General features: G+C 29.9%; 2 protein-coding genes across 3 annotated transcripts; both read left to right on the top strand.

The window, feature by feature from the left end:
• The first annotated feature begins 2251 nt into the window (after positions 1 to 2251).
• On the top strand, positions 2252 to 2903 carry LOC123198254. The gene is made up of 3 exons (XM_044612931.1): positions 2252 to 2357; positions 2450 to 2538; positions 2612 to 2903. The coding sequence occupies exons 1-3, from the start codon at positions 2334 to 2336 to the stop codon at positions 2757 to 2759; spliced, it is 261 nt and encodes an 86-aa protein (XP_044468866.1). The 5' UTR covers positions 2252 to 2333; the 3' UTR covers positions 2760 to 2903.
• Positions 2904 to 4437: 1534 nt separating this feature from the next.
• LOC123198181 (PI-PLC X domain-containing protein At5g67130-like) lies at positions 4438 to 9439 on the top strand. Of its 2 annotated transcripts, none has more exons than XM_044612832.1 (8): positions 4438 to 4641; positions 4732 to 4854; positions 7179 to 7316; positions 7417 to 7515; positions 7595 to 7898; positions 7995 to 8218; positions 8910 to 8996; positions 9089 to 9439. In XM_044612832.1, the coding sequence occupies exons 1-8, from the start codon at positions 4558 to 4560 to the stop codon at positions 9119 to 9121; spliced, it is 1092 nt and encodes a 363-aa protein (XP_044468767.1). In that variant the 5' UTR covers positions 4438 to 4557; the 3' UTR covers positions 9122 to 9439. The 2 variants fall into 2 exon arrangements, with proteins under 2 accessions (XP_044468767.1, XP_044468766.1); XM_044612831.1 differs by having other exon boundaries at positions 9086 to 9439.
• Positions 9440 to 19344: the final 9905 nt, after the last annotated feature.

Raw genomic sequence — 19344 nt, 5'->3', positions numbered from 1 at the left:
GTGCATTTGAGCCCCATGGATACGCTGGCTACCATAGGGCTGAGTCAGTCGCGTTCACTTCATGTGTAGGACTAAAGGTGTTAACTGGTTAGGTCGAGTCAGCCCACAACTCAACATAGAAAACGTTAGGTCATGCTAGGCTTGTGGGTTGACCAGGCCGTGAGATAAGACCCATAGGTTGACCCAACACGATTCGATATTATAATGATTATTTTTTTTTAGATTTTTCATTAATTTTGTTGGATGAACTGACTTATCCAATACGACGCGTTACTATAGAGAGTTATAATAATTACAAAATTTAATTTTATATAAATAAAAAATGAAAATTTTATTTTCCAGACTAGCCCATTAAGGGCCCATGGGTCACGACCCAAAGGCTTCGAGCCTTGAGATTTCATCAAGTTAGCCAATACAAAAACCCACCAAGTGGCAAGTTTTCCCCAACTCAATCCAATCCACTGCCACCTCTATGTAAAACTGACTAAAGTTAATATATCTAAAGATTAAAAAGGTTATTCACTAGAACCAAAATTGATATATAAGAATAACTAATTGTTACATTGTGGCAGTTTTCCTTAGAAAGATACACTAGAAGTGCACCAAAGATGCGTTTGGTTATCATATACTGAGTAATTAATTATACAAGTAGCATATAACGATCAAACATGTTAGCTACACGTATGTTGATTTAGAATATGGGAAAATTCTTCAATCATTTCCACATTTTGGCCAAACTATATCTCATATTTTACCGAATTAACACGACCAACAAATTGTTTTATCCACATTTATATAGTTACTCAATATTCATCTCCTTTTCTCTTCTTTTATATATAACGGAATTATATAAAAGCAAAGGAGACAATAATTCGTATTTTTGTGTTGTTATTCTATCTTTCAGAATAGTTAATAATATAATAGTAAATATAGATTTATGCTCGATAAATTGAACCATTTTAAAAACTTTGTCCATTATCACTTATAGAATTTCCCTTTTAATTTTTCCACACTTTTTGTTGGTAAATTTTCTTCATTTTAATTTTTCTGTACTTGTAAAATTTTGTTGATCACTAATGTTTGAAACAATACTAAAAAGAGAGTTCTTTTTTATTGTAGTTGATTTACGTATCGTATTGTATATCAAAAACTTAATTTTTTTATATAATATATTAAAAAATATATTGTATGATATAACTTTTGAAAAATGAGATAATAAAATAATAAAAAATTTTAATTAACACGTCATCATTTTAAAAAAAATCATAAACACCTTTAAAAATTTAAAATTTCTCATATACACCCTTATTATATCACCATTTTTGAAAAAATATGTATTAATTTATATCAATAATATGTATCATATCGTATGATACGCCTACTATATTATATTAATTCGATATATTTTATAATATATATAATTTTTTATCTATATTATATCATATTATAAAATTAATATAATGTATTATAAAATACTGATAATTATGTCTTGTGCAACACATGAAAATACATTCCATTAATTATAGGTACAAGTAGGACATATAATTTAATGGAAACACATGGATAGATTATTTACAGGGTTTCAATGATGGTGATAAAGACAAGGCAATTTATTAAAAAAGCTTAATTTATGAAATTTTTATAATCGTGGTTGAAGAAAACGACGGTAATTTTGAGATGGTCATAATCAGAAGATACTACTTCTAATCAATTTCCTAATCAAAATTTCACTGTCATTTACCCAAAAAGCTGTCTTGTTGGATGAGTTCCAAGAGAATCACAACACTGTTTTTTGGCATAGGTCAATATAAAATTTTTTATTTAATTGTAAAATCAGTCATTAAATCTGGGGTTTGTCTTATTTGGTGTGATTGATTCAATCCCAATATAAGTGTCCAGTTCGGATGAGATTTTTTGTTTAAAAAATAGAAAAAGATAAAACTTCATATTTCTTATTTATTGGTTATTATGAAAGAGCAATATTATATGTACAAACTATTAAATACATAATTTGGTATATAAATAATGTATCATTATGTGATTGAGTCTTATTTTCTCTTTAATTTAAAATCATTCAATTATATAATGACACATCATCTGTATATTCAGTTACGTAAACAAAGCTTTATGGTTCGGAAAAAGCTACAAGTTAAAAGAAACAAGAGGCTAGGCCCCTGGTTTTAGAATTCATGTCAAGGGTTTCGTCCCTCATGCAGCCCACTGAAAAAATCCAGGTCTTCCGTTTCCAGCTGGCCTTTCCACATCACTTATATTTATACACACTTAACAGGACAAACTCTGCTACCTTAATTTAGAAACAAGAAAACTTTGCCATGGGGCCTTGGATGAAGCCAGAGGTAAGCTTAACAGTCAACCCCACAAGTTTAATCAATGTTGATCTGATATGAAGTTCTATTTAGAGTGCTAATTATGATGATAATTGAATCAGGTTTATCCTCTTTTGGGAGCCATGACATTTGTTACTGGTATCTGCATCTTTCAGCTTACCAGGAGCATGCTGCTAAACCCTGATGTCAAGTAAGTAGTTTATGTTAAATAAAATATATTTTGATCTGATTCGATCTGATTGACCCATGTTGTGATTTTGCAGAATAAACAAGGCTCATCGGAAAATGGGAGTGCTTGAGAACCAGGAGGAAGGAGAAAAGTATGCAGAGCATGGCCTGAGAAAGTTCCTCAGAACCAGACCTCCTGAAATTATGCCTTCTATAAATGACTTCTTCTCTAAAGATAAATGAATTTATGCTTATAATGGAAGTTTTTGGACAGTTTATCAAGTCTGTAATTCTGCTGTGCACACTTTGGCTTTTCAGTTGTTGTAACAAAGAAACTGATGTCATTGTTTCAAAGATTATAGAGAAGTCCTGCAAAAATTTATCCAATCCTGTCCTGGAAGTGTTCGATTTCTAGTCTGGTATGTAACTTAAAATTAATTCATCCCATGTAAAACCAATATCTATATATAATATATATATATATAATATATATATATATATATATATATAACAATAACATTAACATGAGAGTCCTAACCATATTATTTATACCCATCTTCAGGGTAACATCGGTACTACGGACATAACAAGGTTATCCACCTTATGGGAATATAAAGTTTTCACAATCAGTTAACATATATAGATCATTTCATAACATTTGTACATGCATTTATTTTGGCATACTTAGGACTGCCAATTGGGTCCAACAAACTTGAGACTTGATTGTTTGGCCAAACAAAATTCTGGTCATGGGTGGATTTGGACAAAACAAAAAAAGCTCATTAAGTTATCATGCTCGAGCTTGAACAATAGGTTCGGGCTTGAACTGAGGTTATTCAAGCTCGAAGCTTGATAGCCTTGAAAATTTATTGTGGGTAGTATTTGTTAAATTTCAAACATGCTAAGAAATTGTATGAGTGTTTTTATATATTTTTAAAATTAAATGAGCTCAAAATATGCCCAAAACCTAAAAATTGTTAATAAATTGGGATTGAATAAAAAATCTTAGGCAAAATGGATAGGTTAAGCTCAAAACCAAAATTTTTTATCGGCCAGACTTAAACAAGTTAGACCCGATTTGGTAGACTTAATCGGCAACTTAGACATTCTTATGCACACGTATAAATAAAAAGTGTCACAACCAGATGAGATGATGAATTAATAAAGAACTTGTATTGTTAAGAAGATTGACTTTAGGAGATTAACTATAGCATGAAGTGCAAATAGTCCCCATGGCGATGGCAACGTCAATGCCACTCTTTATTACACCATGAAAAACAGAAGCCGGCTACCCCTGATATCAACGGTGGCTAAAGTCATTAGGAAAGATTAAAGTAAAGAGTGATGGTAAATTGCACAAGGAAAATTGTCTCCTTATACCTCATTGGTTAGTAAAATTGGTAGAGTATTTAAATTTTCAAAAAAAAAGTATGAGTTTGAGTTTCTACTACACTTGTGAAACTCTAATTTATATAGTACAATAATTATGAATTCGATCATTACACCTCCTATTTTACCTGTTCAACTAATACGGATAGATAGTTAACCAAAAAAAAAAATTGTCTCCTTGGACGAGAAGAGACATTCAATTATCTCAACAGAAAAATTACATATGGAAAGTATAATATCAAGTAGATGATCAGCTTGATTAACAAGTCAGACCAAACGTTTAACACAAGTCACTGTAAATTCATATGTTTATGCATCGAAACAAATAATTAAATCCTAATTAAGCTCTTTAATCATGATTAATCACATTCTGTGTCATGTTCTTATTAGAAGTACGTGGGGCATGACGAACCTCAACCAAAACCTTCCTATATTCTGTACTGTTTTTAATTTGATGTCCAACATCTTTGTATTGACTACGACGAACATACAGTTTTAAATATACAGTTAAATATATTGATTATATGTTATCATATAATTGAATAGATCGAAAAAACGTAAATTGTTTCTTCAAGAATATCAAACAACACACATCTATATATAACATCATATTTCTTTGCATCCCATTTCTCATAGCAATCTCCATCTCTACATGGGTGCCTCTCAAAACTTTCTTTCCGTTCTGGTTTCAGTCTTTTTCAGTGTTGCTGCAGCTTGCTCTAATGGACAGTGCAGGGTTTGCCCCTTCTCCTTCATTTCTTCTTCAACTTTAAAGAGATTATTGCTTCTTATTTTGTTCATATTATTAGTTCTTTTCAACATGTAGCTGCTGGATACATGCTTATCGGATGGAGATTGTGCGGATGGACTCTACTGCTTCTCTTGTCCGCTTGGATTTTCCGGCTCAAGATGTGTGAGATCAAGCGTTACAGACCCCTTCAAGCTCCTGGTAAGAAATGCTTTTTACTCCTCTGTTTCATCAGTTTCGACGACATAGCTTTACAGACTGTTAAAGTTAGGCAGAAATGGAAGATAATTCATGTGAAAGGGACAAAGCAGGAGGTGGGTTTTTTTTGGGTAGTTTCTAGGAAGGTCACTATTCACAACCAATGAACCAAACACAATTCACACGTAATTGTCGGTGAAACTTGGAAGGCTACGTCGTTGGCGTGGCCATCATTCACCCAAACAGGGTGACCTCTCATATTTATTTGGAGATGAAAATGATAGGGTAAATAACCTTTTTATTTTTTTTTTTGTCTGAGGTGTTGTGAACTAAATATACTTTTTTACCCTTAGAGATATAAAAAAGAGTAATGTTATATATACACACTTTTAGTACATAATTTAGAATATCATCTGTTTATATAAACTGTATATCAAAAATATATATACATAATTTTACTGTATAAGTAATACTTTTTACTTAAAATCGAACTTAGTTAATATAAAAAAAGAACCTAACATAATATTAGAAGTAAAATTACTATTTTATCTCTATTAATTTCTTCTTCCAAATTATTATATAATCCATAATTAACAAAAATTTAAAATAAATACTTTAAATATCTAAATTATGTAAAAACTAACTTTTTTTCAGAGATAGTAATAATTATACTTGTAAAAACATAGATAGATGTGTCAATAATGTATAACTGTATATATGGAAGTGAATTATAATTTTTAAAAATGTTTTGGGTGTTAATGAAATTTTTGAGGTTTTTGGAAGCTCAAGAAAAGTTGGAGAGTTTTCAAAATTTTTAAAATTCAATATGCCTCCTACAAGTTTTGAAAATGATAGTTATATATCAAAGGAACTTAACAGGACATAACAAATTAGAGGTCAAAATATGATATACTAAACTATTGGGATTATAATAATAATTATAAAATATATGGGGTGTTCCAAAAGATTTTAGGGGTTGATTTGTGAATTTTCAAACCTTTCAAGGGTTAAATTGTTATAATTAAATATTTGGGTCTATCTAAAAGTGTTATTGTTTAATTTTTTTATAATTAATTAATAATAAAACTACTATTTTACCCTTATATTGTTAAATCTTTTTTAAACAAAATTTAATTTTAGGAGAGAAAGCATTTTACATGTCATCCAAGATAGAAAAGTGTTTTTAAGCTAAATCTTGAGTAGGAATATGTGATCGAGTCATTGGAAAATTATCAAATAAGATAAGCTATAACAAATGTGGTTAGAGGTCATTTTGTTGATAGTGAGAAGTGCTTTCCAACAAATTAAAAGTGCTTTTTATAGAAGTAATGAGGATACGTTTCAACCTTTTAAAAATCTTCTCTTAACAATGCAATAATACTCTATAATGACCCAAATAGTTAAAAAAAATATAGAATATTAAAACTTTTAAAATAAATATATGAAATCAAACCTTTATCATACTTGTGAAATACTAGCTTATGTTAGTTATGTATCAATTGATGTAAAGCGCTTATGGGTGTTAAGTTTTAAATGCTTAATCTCTCAAAGAAAAGACTCAACAAAGGATTGATGTTTGTTTTTGACTATATTTATATCAAGTTAGTTTAGTTTATCTATGGATATTAGAGATGACATTGGGAGATAATCCCTTCCTGCAGGTGGGATACATCCTTGTTCTTTTCTTATCCTTATTATGAGAATTATAAGAAATCTCTGTCTCTTATTTGTTGGAAATTATATGTCTCTTTTCTATTGGAAATAATTTTTCTTTTATCCCCTCTTTTTACCTACCCTTTTCTCGTCTGTCCGCTTAAACATTACTATATTAATAATATTGTGATAAATAATAAAAGATATAATAAATATTTTCATAAATTATATTTAAAAAATCAGGTACAAGGCAAGAAAGGGTCATGACAGGGTGTGGATTGATAAATTTAGCATCATCATTGTTTTCGTCCTTTCTTGTCTCCCCACCGTGTATAGGGTAGAGCAAAGACTATATTTTAAAAATAAGTTGTCATCTTTAATAAATATTTTATTTGTGAAGAATAAAACTATATATATAAATGATGAAAACTAATGGGTACAATAACTTGATGTATCATAACTACTTCTTTATATCCAATTCAAAATTACTCTATATCAATTTATTTGTATTCATTAATACCCACTATTTGTAAATGAAGTATTATTGATGTGTAAAAATATATAGACTTAGAAAAATTACGAGCTTTATACACATAATTGAATCTTGTTTTTTGACAATCTTGTTTCTTGGAGATATGATTGACTAATAAATTTTGTTTCCCCGTTTTTGATAGAATAATTCTCTTCCTCTTAATAAGTATGCGTTCTTGACTACCCACAATGCTTTCGCCATTGATGGAGAGCCATCGCACACAGGAGTTCCTCGACTCACTGTGACAAATCAAGAGGATACTGTCACACACCAACTGAATGTATGACTTTCTCTTTCACAGATTTTCCCTCATTTCAATATTTAACAGTTGATTTGCAAGAACATTTGTTTTACCAGACTGGCACATGTTCATTTTGCAGAATGGAGTTCGAGCCCTTATGTTAGACACATACGATTTCAATGGCGACGTTTGGCTGTGTCACTCTTTTGGAGGAAAATGCCATGACTATACTGCATTTGTATGTCAAATTAATTGCTTCCCACTCATCTTGAATGTCATCTTTTTTTAACTTGTGGCATCTGGTGTAACATTGAAAGGAACCAGCAATAGACACATTAAGGGAGATTGAAGCATTCATGGCAGCCAACCCTGGAGAAATTGTAACATTGATCCTGGAAGATTATGTTCAAGCTCCAAAAGGACTAACAAATGTCTTCAAGGCTTCTGGGTTGATGAAGTACTGGTTTCCAGTATCCAAAATGCCCAAAAAAGGCGAAGACTGGCCTCTAGTTAGAGACATGGTTGCCAATAACCAGAGATTACTTGTATTCACTTCAGATAAATCTAAAGAACAAAGCGAAGGCATTGCTTACCAGTGGAACTACATGGTTGAAAACCACTGTAAGAAACAACCCAACAGAGTACAGTTTTCTTTGTATGTTGATTATCTAAGTTCTATGATGATATAAATCTCTTTGTTTTTTTTGTGATTTGCAGATGGAAATGGTGGAATGAAAGCTGGGAGTTGCCCTAACAGGGCAGAATCATCTGCACTTAATGACAAGACCAAATCTTTGGTATTGGTAAATTACTTCATGACTGTTCCGGTGAAGCAAACCATCTGTGTTACAAACTCAGGGAACCTTCTTAGCATGCTTCACACTTGTCATGGTGCTGCTGGAAACAGATGGGCCAATTTTGTAGCTGTTGATTACTACAAGGTATTGATATCTCAACTGACCAAGGTTTTGTGGTCTTTTTTTAGTATTTAATTAAGTATTCAAATGATATGTTATTATATAATTGGATGTTAATTTAAGATTACGTAATCACCTGGTGACATATTATCTGATAGGGCTAGATCCAAAGTCGGAAGTTGGCTTGACTTGACTTGAATTAGCTAAATTTATTTGAGCCGGAAGATTCGATTCATTTTTCAAACCAAGCCGAACTTGAGTTAGGAGGTGTTCAGTTCGAATAAATGGTTTTATCTATTATTTAAATAAAATGACGTTGTTTTATTAATGAGCCACGAACTCAAGTCATGAATTCAAACTATCGATTAAAACCATGAATTCAAGTCAAACCAAATTACAATTCAAACCATCAATTTGAGTCAAACTTGAGCCGAATTGAGCTAAACTTGAACCACTTTTAATTTTGGTTTCACAAACTTGAGTCGAACTCAAGCAGGGTTACTTATTTTTTTAGCCGAACTCAAGTCAAGAGATGTTTAATTTTGACCTAGTTCATATCCACCCATCTTAGGGTGTCCAATTTAGTACTCAAAACTGAGTGTATATACTTTTATTGATCTCATGCAACTACTTGTACAAAAAGAAAAAGGGAAAAAAATAAGTGAATGAATGCATTTCTGCAATGTTAATTAAACAAATATGTTTTCCTGTGCAGAGAAGTGAAGGAGGAGGAGCAGTTCAGGCTACTGATACTCTAAACGGGAAGCTGTTATGTGGTTGTGATGATATCCATGCATGCGTGGTGAGGTTTAAAGCTTTCTTAGCCCAAGTCATAAATCTCGAATTTGTAGAATTTTCTAACGCTTTTCAGTGCTACTCTACTTGTTGCAGCAGGGATCAGCTTCAAAAACATGTCCTTCATCATAGTCAGCATCAATGGAGGATATTCAGGATCCAGATTTTCTTGACTACTTTCAAATAATGTTGAGAGGATAATATCATACATACCTATTTTAAGTACACAAATAAATTCACACTCATATGTATAGTTATGTGATTGAGTGTTATCTTATCTTTAATTTAAAATCATCTAATCATATGATGATAAACATGAGTGCATACCAATTTGTATAGTGGGCACGCACAGTTTTACCCATATTGAAATGGGAATACATGTAAAAAACTTGGCCACTATAATAATATCAATGCCTATTAAAAAGTGTTTTGGACACTTTATTGTAACAATTCCAACACCCCCCTACCAAATTCCAATTTTCAAATGAGTTTAAACTCGGCTTGTTTATTAAAACAAGCTGAATATTTAATTTAAACTCAACTCATTAAATTTATGATTTGAGTTCAAAGAGTCTGGATAGAACCCAACTCTCCCATAGAGAGAAGCCATGGAGTATTTTATCTTATGAAGATATCCAAGAATGTTAAGCCGGAAAGCTTTGTATGATATTTCCCTTAGCCCATTGTTAGTCTACTAGTTATAAGAATGGGCTTAACTGAGCCTACAAATAAATGCAGAACTTTTACTTACCACCCATTCACAGGCCCTCTCTGCTATAAAATTTAAGTAATATTATACGTATATATTTTGATTATATAAATAGTTATATTGTTATATATAATTAAGTATTATTTTATCTTTAATTTAAAATTATTTAATCACATAATATTACATATAAAGTATATACTTATTTCTGTACTCAAAATGGGTATGCATAATTTTATTGGTAAAATTTTGCAATACTTGCAGCCTGGATTATCTTGAATTCATCATAATCAGCCCAAGTGGAAGAAACTCAGATTTGATCTGTGTGAGAACTGCAAATCTGTTCTTCTGTTCAAGTTGGGGCCTCCAGAAAGCACCCACATTGGCATTAAATTCCATTAACAATATATATGTGTGTCTGTCATGTTGGATTGCATGAAAAATGGGCTACAAGAGAAGAAGATAGAAGTTCAGGAAAATGGAAAAGAGAAGCTCAAACTATCTTTTCATTCTCAAACTTAAGCGCTCAGATTCTAATGCTCAAGCCGACACACTGGGCCTCACCAGTTCCAGTAGGGCAGACTGATGAGTCTCTTCTTTGTCCATTTCAATTATTGAAACTTGTGCTTCCTCTTATCACTCTTTATTCAACTGGGATTCTCTACAAAAACAAATAATTCCATTGATGCAACATAAAGGATGCAGTCAAATTTTGAGACGATCTCCAAATCTGAAAATCAGAAAAAGTAAGAACGTTCATACTGACATATCATAAAAAAAAAGTTTTGAAGAATCCTTCAATTCAGCCTGCTAATTCGCCAATAAGTTGGTACCAAACGTTTTGAGAACTTTTCGGAAATATAAGAAAACTAATCAAAACGCTTTTCTTTTTCTTACTTTTTAACTGATTTCATGTATCATCCCTCCATCAAGATTTCGAACTTTTAACTCTGATTTCATCTCTTCTCTAGCATTTATAGCTTTTCTTCTTTCTAGTATGTAAAAACTCATCTCCTCTCTATCTTTGGTTTTTCTAACTATTAACGAACACAAAAATTGGCATTGTCAGATTTGATACATACTTTTTGTTTAATTGTCGATGGATAGATCAAGTTAGTTAAGTACACCTCTTATTGTTGCTAAAAAATTGGTAAAAATTTTAAAGAAATAGAAGTCTTTGTATTTTTTTTTATAAAATTTGGTATTTATAGAAAACCTCTATATTTATTAAATTTATAAGTTTTTTATATTTTTTAGTGTTTTCGTTTTTGCGTTTTCATTTTCTAAACTAGATCTATTTCTGTTTACGCGTTTTTGCATTTCCATTTCCATTTCCATGCTACATAGCCATCCATTATCAAGGCATAAATCACGTAACCTTGATGATTAATATCCATGGTGAAAGCTTAACTTAGGATTAGACTTTGTTTCCAAGTGCTTTTCCATATTATATAAATGCCCATGAAAAATTATTTGCTTAATTATTCTACAAGGGTGTGGAGCATGTGAGTGTGTAGGTTAGGAGGCATCTAACACATGCAGGGGATATTAAAAACAAGATTAAAAACTATATGTTATAAATATAATCATATCAGATCTACATGATTAACCTAAAATCATCCACTGCTTCGATGGCCCTTCGTGCAGGAATAATGATCTTCATGTTATTGGCCTATAATATTACACATTCAAGCTTTTTCCCTATTCTTTTATCACTCTCCTGCACCCCTCTATTCTTACTATGGATATCATTTAAAACTATGTATGAAGGAAGATGAAAGGTACTTGTGAATTGTCTGGTTTGAAAATGGAAGGGAAGGAGGTAAAAGAGAGGGATAATGCACGAGGGTGCAAAAGGGGTTTGGCTTGTTTTCCATAGTTGTGTTGATGGTGAGGTTGAAAGGTGGGGAAGAGCGCCCACAGGGAGAAGAGGGTTTGATGGCTTGTGGGGGGAAGTAGGCACCGAATCACATGGCTTTGGTGCCCTCTTTTTAACATGAGGTTACCTAATGTGGCCAAAACAAGCCCTTGTGCATCAGAACAAATGGCGATGGGGACCTTTAACAATTCACACATGGGGTGGGACTCTTCTCCCTTGTGTAGTGGAGCCTTCTTATAAAAAGCCATTCAGAATCTATCGATAAATGTTCGTTGGCACCACATAAACTGATAAACATAACCGTAAACCATAAACCATAAACCATAAACCATAAACCATTCGTCTTCTTTCTTTCGTCTTCTTAGTGTTGATAGATGGCATGAATGGAAGGTTGAACAAGTTGCTAAAGAAGTAAAACTTGATAGAGTGATAGCTGTGGGTCCATTAACCTGTATTGAGCAAACACCACACGTGGCTTCTCCTTCCTCTCCGGAATTACTATAATTAATTAGGATTGAATTTGAATCGAGTTGATACAGGTTTAAAGTCTATTCAACTTCATTTGGTTAAACTCAAATTAGTGTTGAGTTTGAGCCAAAAGCTTTTGCTTGTTTTTTAAACCATGTCGAACTCAAGTTAAGAGAGTTCGACTCACTCTGACTCACATGTCAAGTGAATGGTTTGATTCGATTCGAATTTCACTCAGACTTAATTTAAATTATGTTAGATAGTTATAAAAACGACATTGTTTTACCTGTTATTAGATAAAACATTGTCGTTTTGTCAATGAGTCACAAATTTAAACTATGAATCTCAACCATAAATCCAAACCAAAGATTGAAATCATAAACTTGAGTCAAACTCAAATTGAACTTGAGTTGACTCATATTTATTAAAACTAAACTTGAATCACTGTTAATTTTAGCTTAACGAACTTAAATCAGACTATTTTTTATTCAAATTAAATTTAAATTAAGAGTGTTCAGATTTAATTCGATTCGTATCCAACCTTACCATTAACTACTTTATGATCTTCTTCTTCCTGATAATCTCTAACTATTTAAATTGGGCTGACCCAGTGATTATTGATATAAGCAATGAGATTGGATGTATAGTTTAGAATAGACTACAGGTGAGGAGATTGCATTGAATTCCAAAGGAATAAAGTGAGGTGGGAGATTGATTGAATTCAATAATAAATAAGATTTGAGAAAATCCATAATGCAATTTAATAAAGTAGTGTATATGGAAAATTAGGGTTATAAAGTAAACAGCCATTTTTCAGGGGGGTAATGGAAATAATCCCCAACCCTAGAATTATACCTTTGTAGTCAACTATGTAAATTAAGTAAAGAATTACTCAAAGCTTTAACCTTCAACAAAACCCTAATTTAAAAAAGGAAATATATAAGTAGCAACTAAAAGTCTTATTTGCAATTTCTCTTGGTTACGTTCAGATATAAAATCCTAAAATCAAAAATGAAACTTCATTATATTTAAGTATTTAAATGAAAGATTAACTTTAAATTTTATTTATAAAATAATTTTGTACCGTTCTTAGGTGTGTTGATTACATTTATGTAATTTTATATTTGATTTTGTTAGCATGTGTAATTGAAACCTAGCACACGTGACACATATATTGGACTTCAACAAAATTTTACTATGTGTAATGTATGGGGGCGCTCATGAATTTACAATACCATTCACATGCAATCAACAACAAAATAATGAATTCAATCTAAATCCCAGTAAACGCTAAAATCGAAAATATTTAAAGTCATATTCATAGTATCTCCATTATCATCAATACAAACACATGATTCTTTAATATGCAAGTAATAAAAAGATGGACCTAAGGGGGGCTAAGAGAAAAATTTTCTTTGTAAAAAATTAGGGTTCAATTAATATGAACTCTACATATGAAAGGTCGAATTATGAAATAGTTGTCCGACTCTCACATGTGAAAGGCTAAATTATAAAATAGTTGTCTGATTTCGTTAAATAGGTTCTTAGATTTAAAAATAAATATATAACGTATAGATATCGAGTCTAATCATCAAGGGCTTTGATGAATATCATAGCATCAACAATGACTAGCTCCATAATTTTTTAGCATGGATGGTTAAAAGTCAAACTTATACATATGATCAACTATGTTAAACCCTAATTCATTAGGCATAATGATATAATTCTAGGGTTTATCACTATTTTTTACCACCTTCATAAAAAATTATCTTCGTTGAGCCAATAACCATATGTGTTTTAGTCAAATGGGCATTGATTAATCGGAATCAAACTCTTCAATCTTTGACCACTAATTTGTAAATATGTTATACTTTTAAAGTAATTTTTTAAGGCCAAAAGCCAAATCAATCCAGTATTCCAATACCAGAAACCAAAAAGTCCACAGTTTTCACTGTAGTAAAGGGGGGTTCAGAATCAGAAGAGTATTTATTTAATCGGAAATGGGAAAGAGAGAAAAAGGAGGGAGGGAAAGAGACAAAAGAAAACAAAAACAGATGCACGTGGACAGGACTAACCACACGTGCACTCAATCATCTGCAAAGATGTCAGCAACTACCAGACAAACTTTCTCCCTCTGTCACTCTCCCCCAGTTCTTCCCTCCTCCTCCATTTTTTTTATGTGAAATCCAAATTTTCTATTCAGAATAATTCAATTTGCCCAACCGAACCGCTTATAAATCATCACCATTTCCCATCTATTTCAACTAACCATTTAGATACACTTTTTGTTTTTAGGGTAACGGGATTATGTTTAGTTAGGCGAATAAATTTTAAAATATAATAATTAAATTTATAATTAATATATTAAATAAATTAAAATTTTATAAATATAATAAAATTTTAAATTTAATTTTTTTTTAAATTTTAATACTTCGTTGATGTTTTAAAAATTGTATCAACTGTTTAATTTGATTGATTTGATTAGGGGTTCTAAGTCAATTTGATTCAGATATATTATAAACTTGATTTGAATTTTGAACTGACATGAATTATATCAAACCAATCCAAAGTCGTTGGGCTTATAGTTATATTGATGAATTGGTTCAATCAAACCCCTGTGTTGCCATCAATATAAAAGTTTAAGTCGAGCTAAATGATACTGTTTTCAAAATTTTGTAATGTTAGGATTCAAACCCAACCTTTGTGATTGAAAATAAACATGTAACACCACTAAAATAATATTTTTATGGTTATTAATATCTTATAAACATAATACACATACGATATGACATAAATAGAATATGATACATATATTAAAATATAATATAATATAATAAATATATAATATAATATAATATAATATATATTATAGATACAAATTGATATATATATATATTGAAAATAAACATATAGTAAAAATATACTTTAAAAATCTTAAAAGATTTTTTTTATTTTTCTAAGATGATGCACGGAAAATTAGTTTTTCATTATTAAATAATATATCATTACTAATAAAACTATTTTTATCCATTTTAAATATATAAATATATACATATTTATATATATTATCATATAATTAAATAATTTTAAATTAAATAAAAATAAAATATCAATGATATAAATATATATATTTAAAATAAATAAATAAAATATTATTTTATAATTATTTTTAATACTTATTTAAACAGTATATTGATGGTGATATGATTTTATACATATACATACATATAAATCCAAAGCACCAATCAAATAGATTGGTCACTTCACACGTGTGTCTCTGAGAGAGAGAGAGAGAGAGAGAGAGAGAGAGAGATAATTAGGTTAGGAGAATGAGATTGAGAGGTACCAAAATTGCAGCAGGAAATTTAAAAAAGCACAAAAAAACAAAAAAGAGGCCCTCGTGCAACCTGGACATTTTTAATGTCCATCACTACTTTATTATATAAATTTATAACTTTATACTATTCATCACTTCAATTTTCCAAAATAAATATAAAAATAATTATAATAACAATTATATATTATTATTATATAATTATATTTTATTTTATTTTTAATTTAAAATTATCTAATTATATAAATAATATATTATTTATATATTTAAATTAAATATAAAAAAAATATAAACATTATTATTATTTTATTGATAATCTGCTAGCTTGTGTGCCTTTCTAGGTGGCCTCAAATATTCCCCCTCTAATTCATCTCTATCTTCTTTCCCTTTTCACTTTCCCTCATTTCTTATTGATTTTATTATATGATTTTCAATCTTCTTTCACTTTGTCGGCAAATAATATATTGTTATTATTAATACTTGCAACTGTTTATGAACATTTCGATAGGTGCCAATCTCCCCATTTTCAATCCTTTTCTTTCCTACTTTTCATATATATTTGGCCCATTTAATCATATGCACGAATTAAAAAGGATTTAAAACTCTTTCAAAATAGTTAAAAATCTTTAATCGTAAAATTATGTGTATTCAATTTTAAATACTTAATTTTATATATATATATTATCATACGATTAGATAATTTTAAATTAAAAATAGAATAATAATTAATTATATGATGATATATCATTTATATATCGAATTGAGTACTGAAAGCTGGATATACCCTGAAAGTTAATTGATCTCTCACACACTAAAATAATGACAAAATTAGTTTAAACTTATATTATACAATTCTTGAATAGAGATGACATCAGGTTAGATAAGTAACGAATATTTTAATATGTATTTTCTTTTCTATTTTATCTTTAATACAAGGATGATAGATAATCCTCATCTCTTCCTTATAACAAAATTTGTCCCCTTTTTCTCTTTTTCATTTTAGGAAAATTTTCTTTTCTTTTCCTTTTTCATTCCCATTAGAAAAATAAGAAATATTATTAAATATCATGGTATATTTTTATAATTTAAAACTTTTAAGAGATTATTTAAAAATTTAAAAAATATATAAGAGAGAAGACAAAAGAAATGATAAAAAAGAGACGAATTGAAAATATATTTATTCAATATTTATGAAATTCCTAATTATGCAGATTTTTATTGTTTCTCTTTTCATTTCTATTGAGAATTTCTCGTGGATCGAAAATCCAATTTGGAAGCCAAATTACCACCCCTACTCATGAGGAAGAAAAAGGTTTATGTGAGGCTCTTATAATTATAAGAAAAGAGAAAGGGGGAATGCCAATACTGTATATGCATGTGTAAGTCAAATCCCTTTCTAAGGATCTGCTCATGGATCTACCCTTTACTTCAAGTCTCAATCCACTGCAACTTTAGTGCCCAAAAGAGGACAAGCAATCAAAATCGGGGCACAAGTCAAGAACAAAATGAGAGTAAAGAGAAAGAAAAAAAAAATACTAATAATTTAAAAGAAAAAAAAAAAGATGAAGATTATGATGAATCGTTGAAGAAATTTAAGTTTCTAGACAGACCTGTTGCCACCCCTTTTTTTTTTTTTTTAATTTTCTAATAAAGATCTCTTCAAACTTATATCATTCTTTTGAAATGAATTAACCAGTTTAAATTGATAAAATTTTGAATTTAATATCCATTTTTATAATTATTATATCATATTATTCAAAAATTTAATATTAAAATATGGTTAAAAGACTATTTCCCCCTCAAGTATGTTAATTTCTCAAAGTTCCTTCCGTTAATTTTGAAAATGCTATTTATCTACCCATGACATGTTAAAATTAACGAAACCTAACCCTTGAAAATTTTATCTCATTTTTTCCTTAAAAGTTTAAAAACTAACATTTTCTTTCTTAAGTCAAATTTGAAAAAATCACATTTTCCCCTAGGGTTTAGTTTCAAAATTCGATCACTTTTTTTGGCACCATCGTCGGCCGTCTCCCCCTCCCGACGGCTCCCCATCCTCCGATGTGCTGCCTCACCTCTATCCCAATCACTACGAAATCCAAAAACATCGTCTGGGAAGAGGAATCATCTTTCCAGACGACGTTTTTGGACGTTGGAGGAGCTGGGGTGGAGCTGAGGCAGCTCGTCGGAGGATGGGGAGCCGTCGAGAGGGAGAGATGGCTGATGATGATGCCAAAAAGGTGATCGGATTTTGAAACTAAACCCTAAAGGGAAATGTGATTTTTTTAAACTTGATTTATGAAAGAAAAGTTGGTTTTTAAACTTTTAGGGGTGAAAATAAAATCATATTTAAGTTTAATTTTAATATTAAATATAAAATAACAAATTTTTTAAAAAAATTAACAAATTTTAATGGTTATAAGTAGATAAATAATATTTTCAAAGTTAACAAAAAAAAAATTTTTTAAATCAACATACATTTAGTGAAAAATATCTTTAGACCTTAAAATATATTTAAATATATATTCATTTACACAACAAATCTCTTTTTTATAATTTAAATTATTTGATTCGGTAAAAGTGATTTTGTCTTTGTCTTTCTTATTCCAATAATACGTTGATTAGACAGATGAACATGTACAGCTACTGTACGGATGAGCCTCCCCAACCCCCAAAGATATTCATTTTGCCTGCTTAGATTCAATTAACCCCACATTCCAGGGCCTTCTTCTTCTTCTTCTTCTTCTTCATCATCATCATCATCATCGTTTATCATTTTATATTGAGTGGTCTTCGTTTGATTGGCTTCTGTTTTGTGAATGCTCAGCGACCTTTTTCGCAAATCATTCATTTCTTCTGTTCATGCAGAAGGTTTGCAAAACGAAACTCTCTTATGGTGAGTTGATACTGTTACCCGACTCTTGTCTCCTAGTTTAGGGTTTTTTTTTTTTTTTTTTTAAATTACGGATTTACATCTAAGATCAACAATATTAAGCATGCGATAATATTGAATTATATTGCACTTCCTAAATGATATGCAAATTTTTCATCCAAAAAATATATTTATTACAATAAGATTATACGTATATATTTTACATACATAAATAATATATTATTATATGATTGAATGATTTTGAATTAAAATAATGTAATATCTAATTATATAATGATATATTATATATGTATCTAAATTATTTTTTTAAAATATATATATATGGCATTATTCTATATGTTATATATTTTGAATGACAGGTGTTTATCGTTTCTATCTTTAAAGGAAAAATGAGTTTTTAAAACACTTTGAACAATAATCCACCTCTATCTTTTAACAAAAATTCTTGTTTATATGTTTGGATCGAGTTACTTGAGGTTGAATTTGAGTTCAACAGAATGAATCAAGTTCTAAACTCATTTTTATAAAACAAGCCGAGTTCATGGATTGGGATATTTATTTGATTTTTTCAATATTTTTTTTGAATTTATTGTAGAAATATTTTTTTTATCTGAGAAAAGATAACAAAACATTTTCACAAGAGATAATTCATCAACTTGCATTAATATGATAGGGTTCGTTGCATAAATTATTTAGCCCTGAGTGGTCCAAATTACCAATAATAATAATAATAAAAAGTATATAATAAAATATGATATAATTAATATATTTAAATAAAGGATAAGCTATCTCTCTTATAACATGTTAGTGTGACAATGATTAGAAATTCTTTTATTATATTGAAACTTTTTCATAAATTAATTTTATTACGGAAAGTTTGTAAACAGTAAACATTGAAGAGACTTATAAAAAATTTTGAAAAGTTTATAAAAAATTTAATGGCATTGCATTGAGTTGCAATTGTTTGAGTTTTCCCAACAGGATCTTGAAGAAAGTAATCTACTTTGTTTGCATGGTACCACACACAGCCACGCTCTTTCTCTTACAACTTTACAGACTGCATTAAGTTGTATTT

The sequence above is a fragment of the Mangifera indica genome, chromosome 15 (assembly GCF_011075055.1).
Source record: "Mangifera indica cultivar Alphonso chromosome 15, CATAS_Mindica_2.1, whole genome shotgun sequence".
NCBI classification, from domain to species: domain Eukaryota; kingdom Viridiplantae; phylum Streptophyta; class Magnoliopsida; order Sapindales; family Anacardiaceae; genus Mangifera; species Mangifera indica.
The sequence above is the reverse complement of the archived record's forward strand: the minus strand, read 5'-3'. Positions and strand labels throughout refer to the sequence as shown.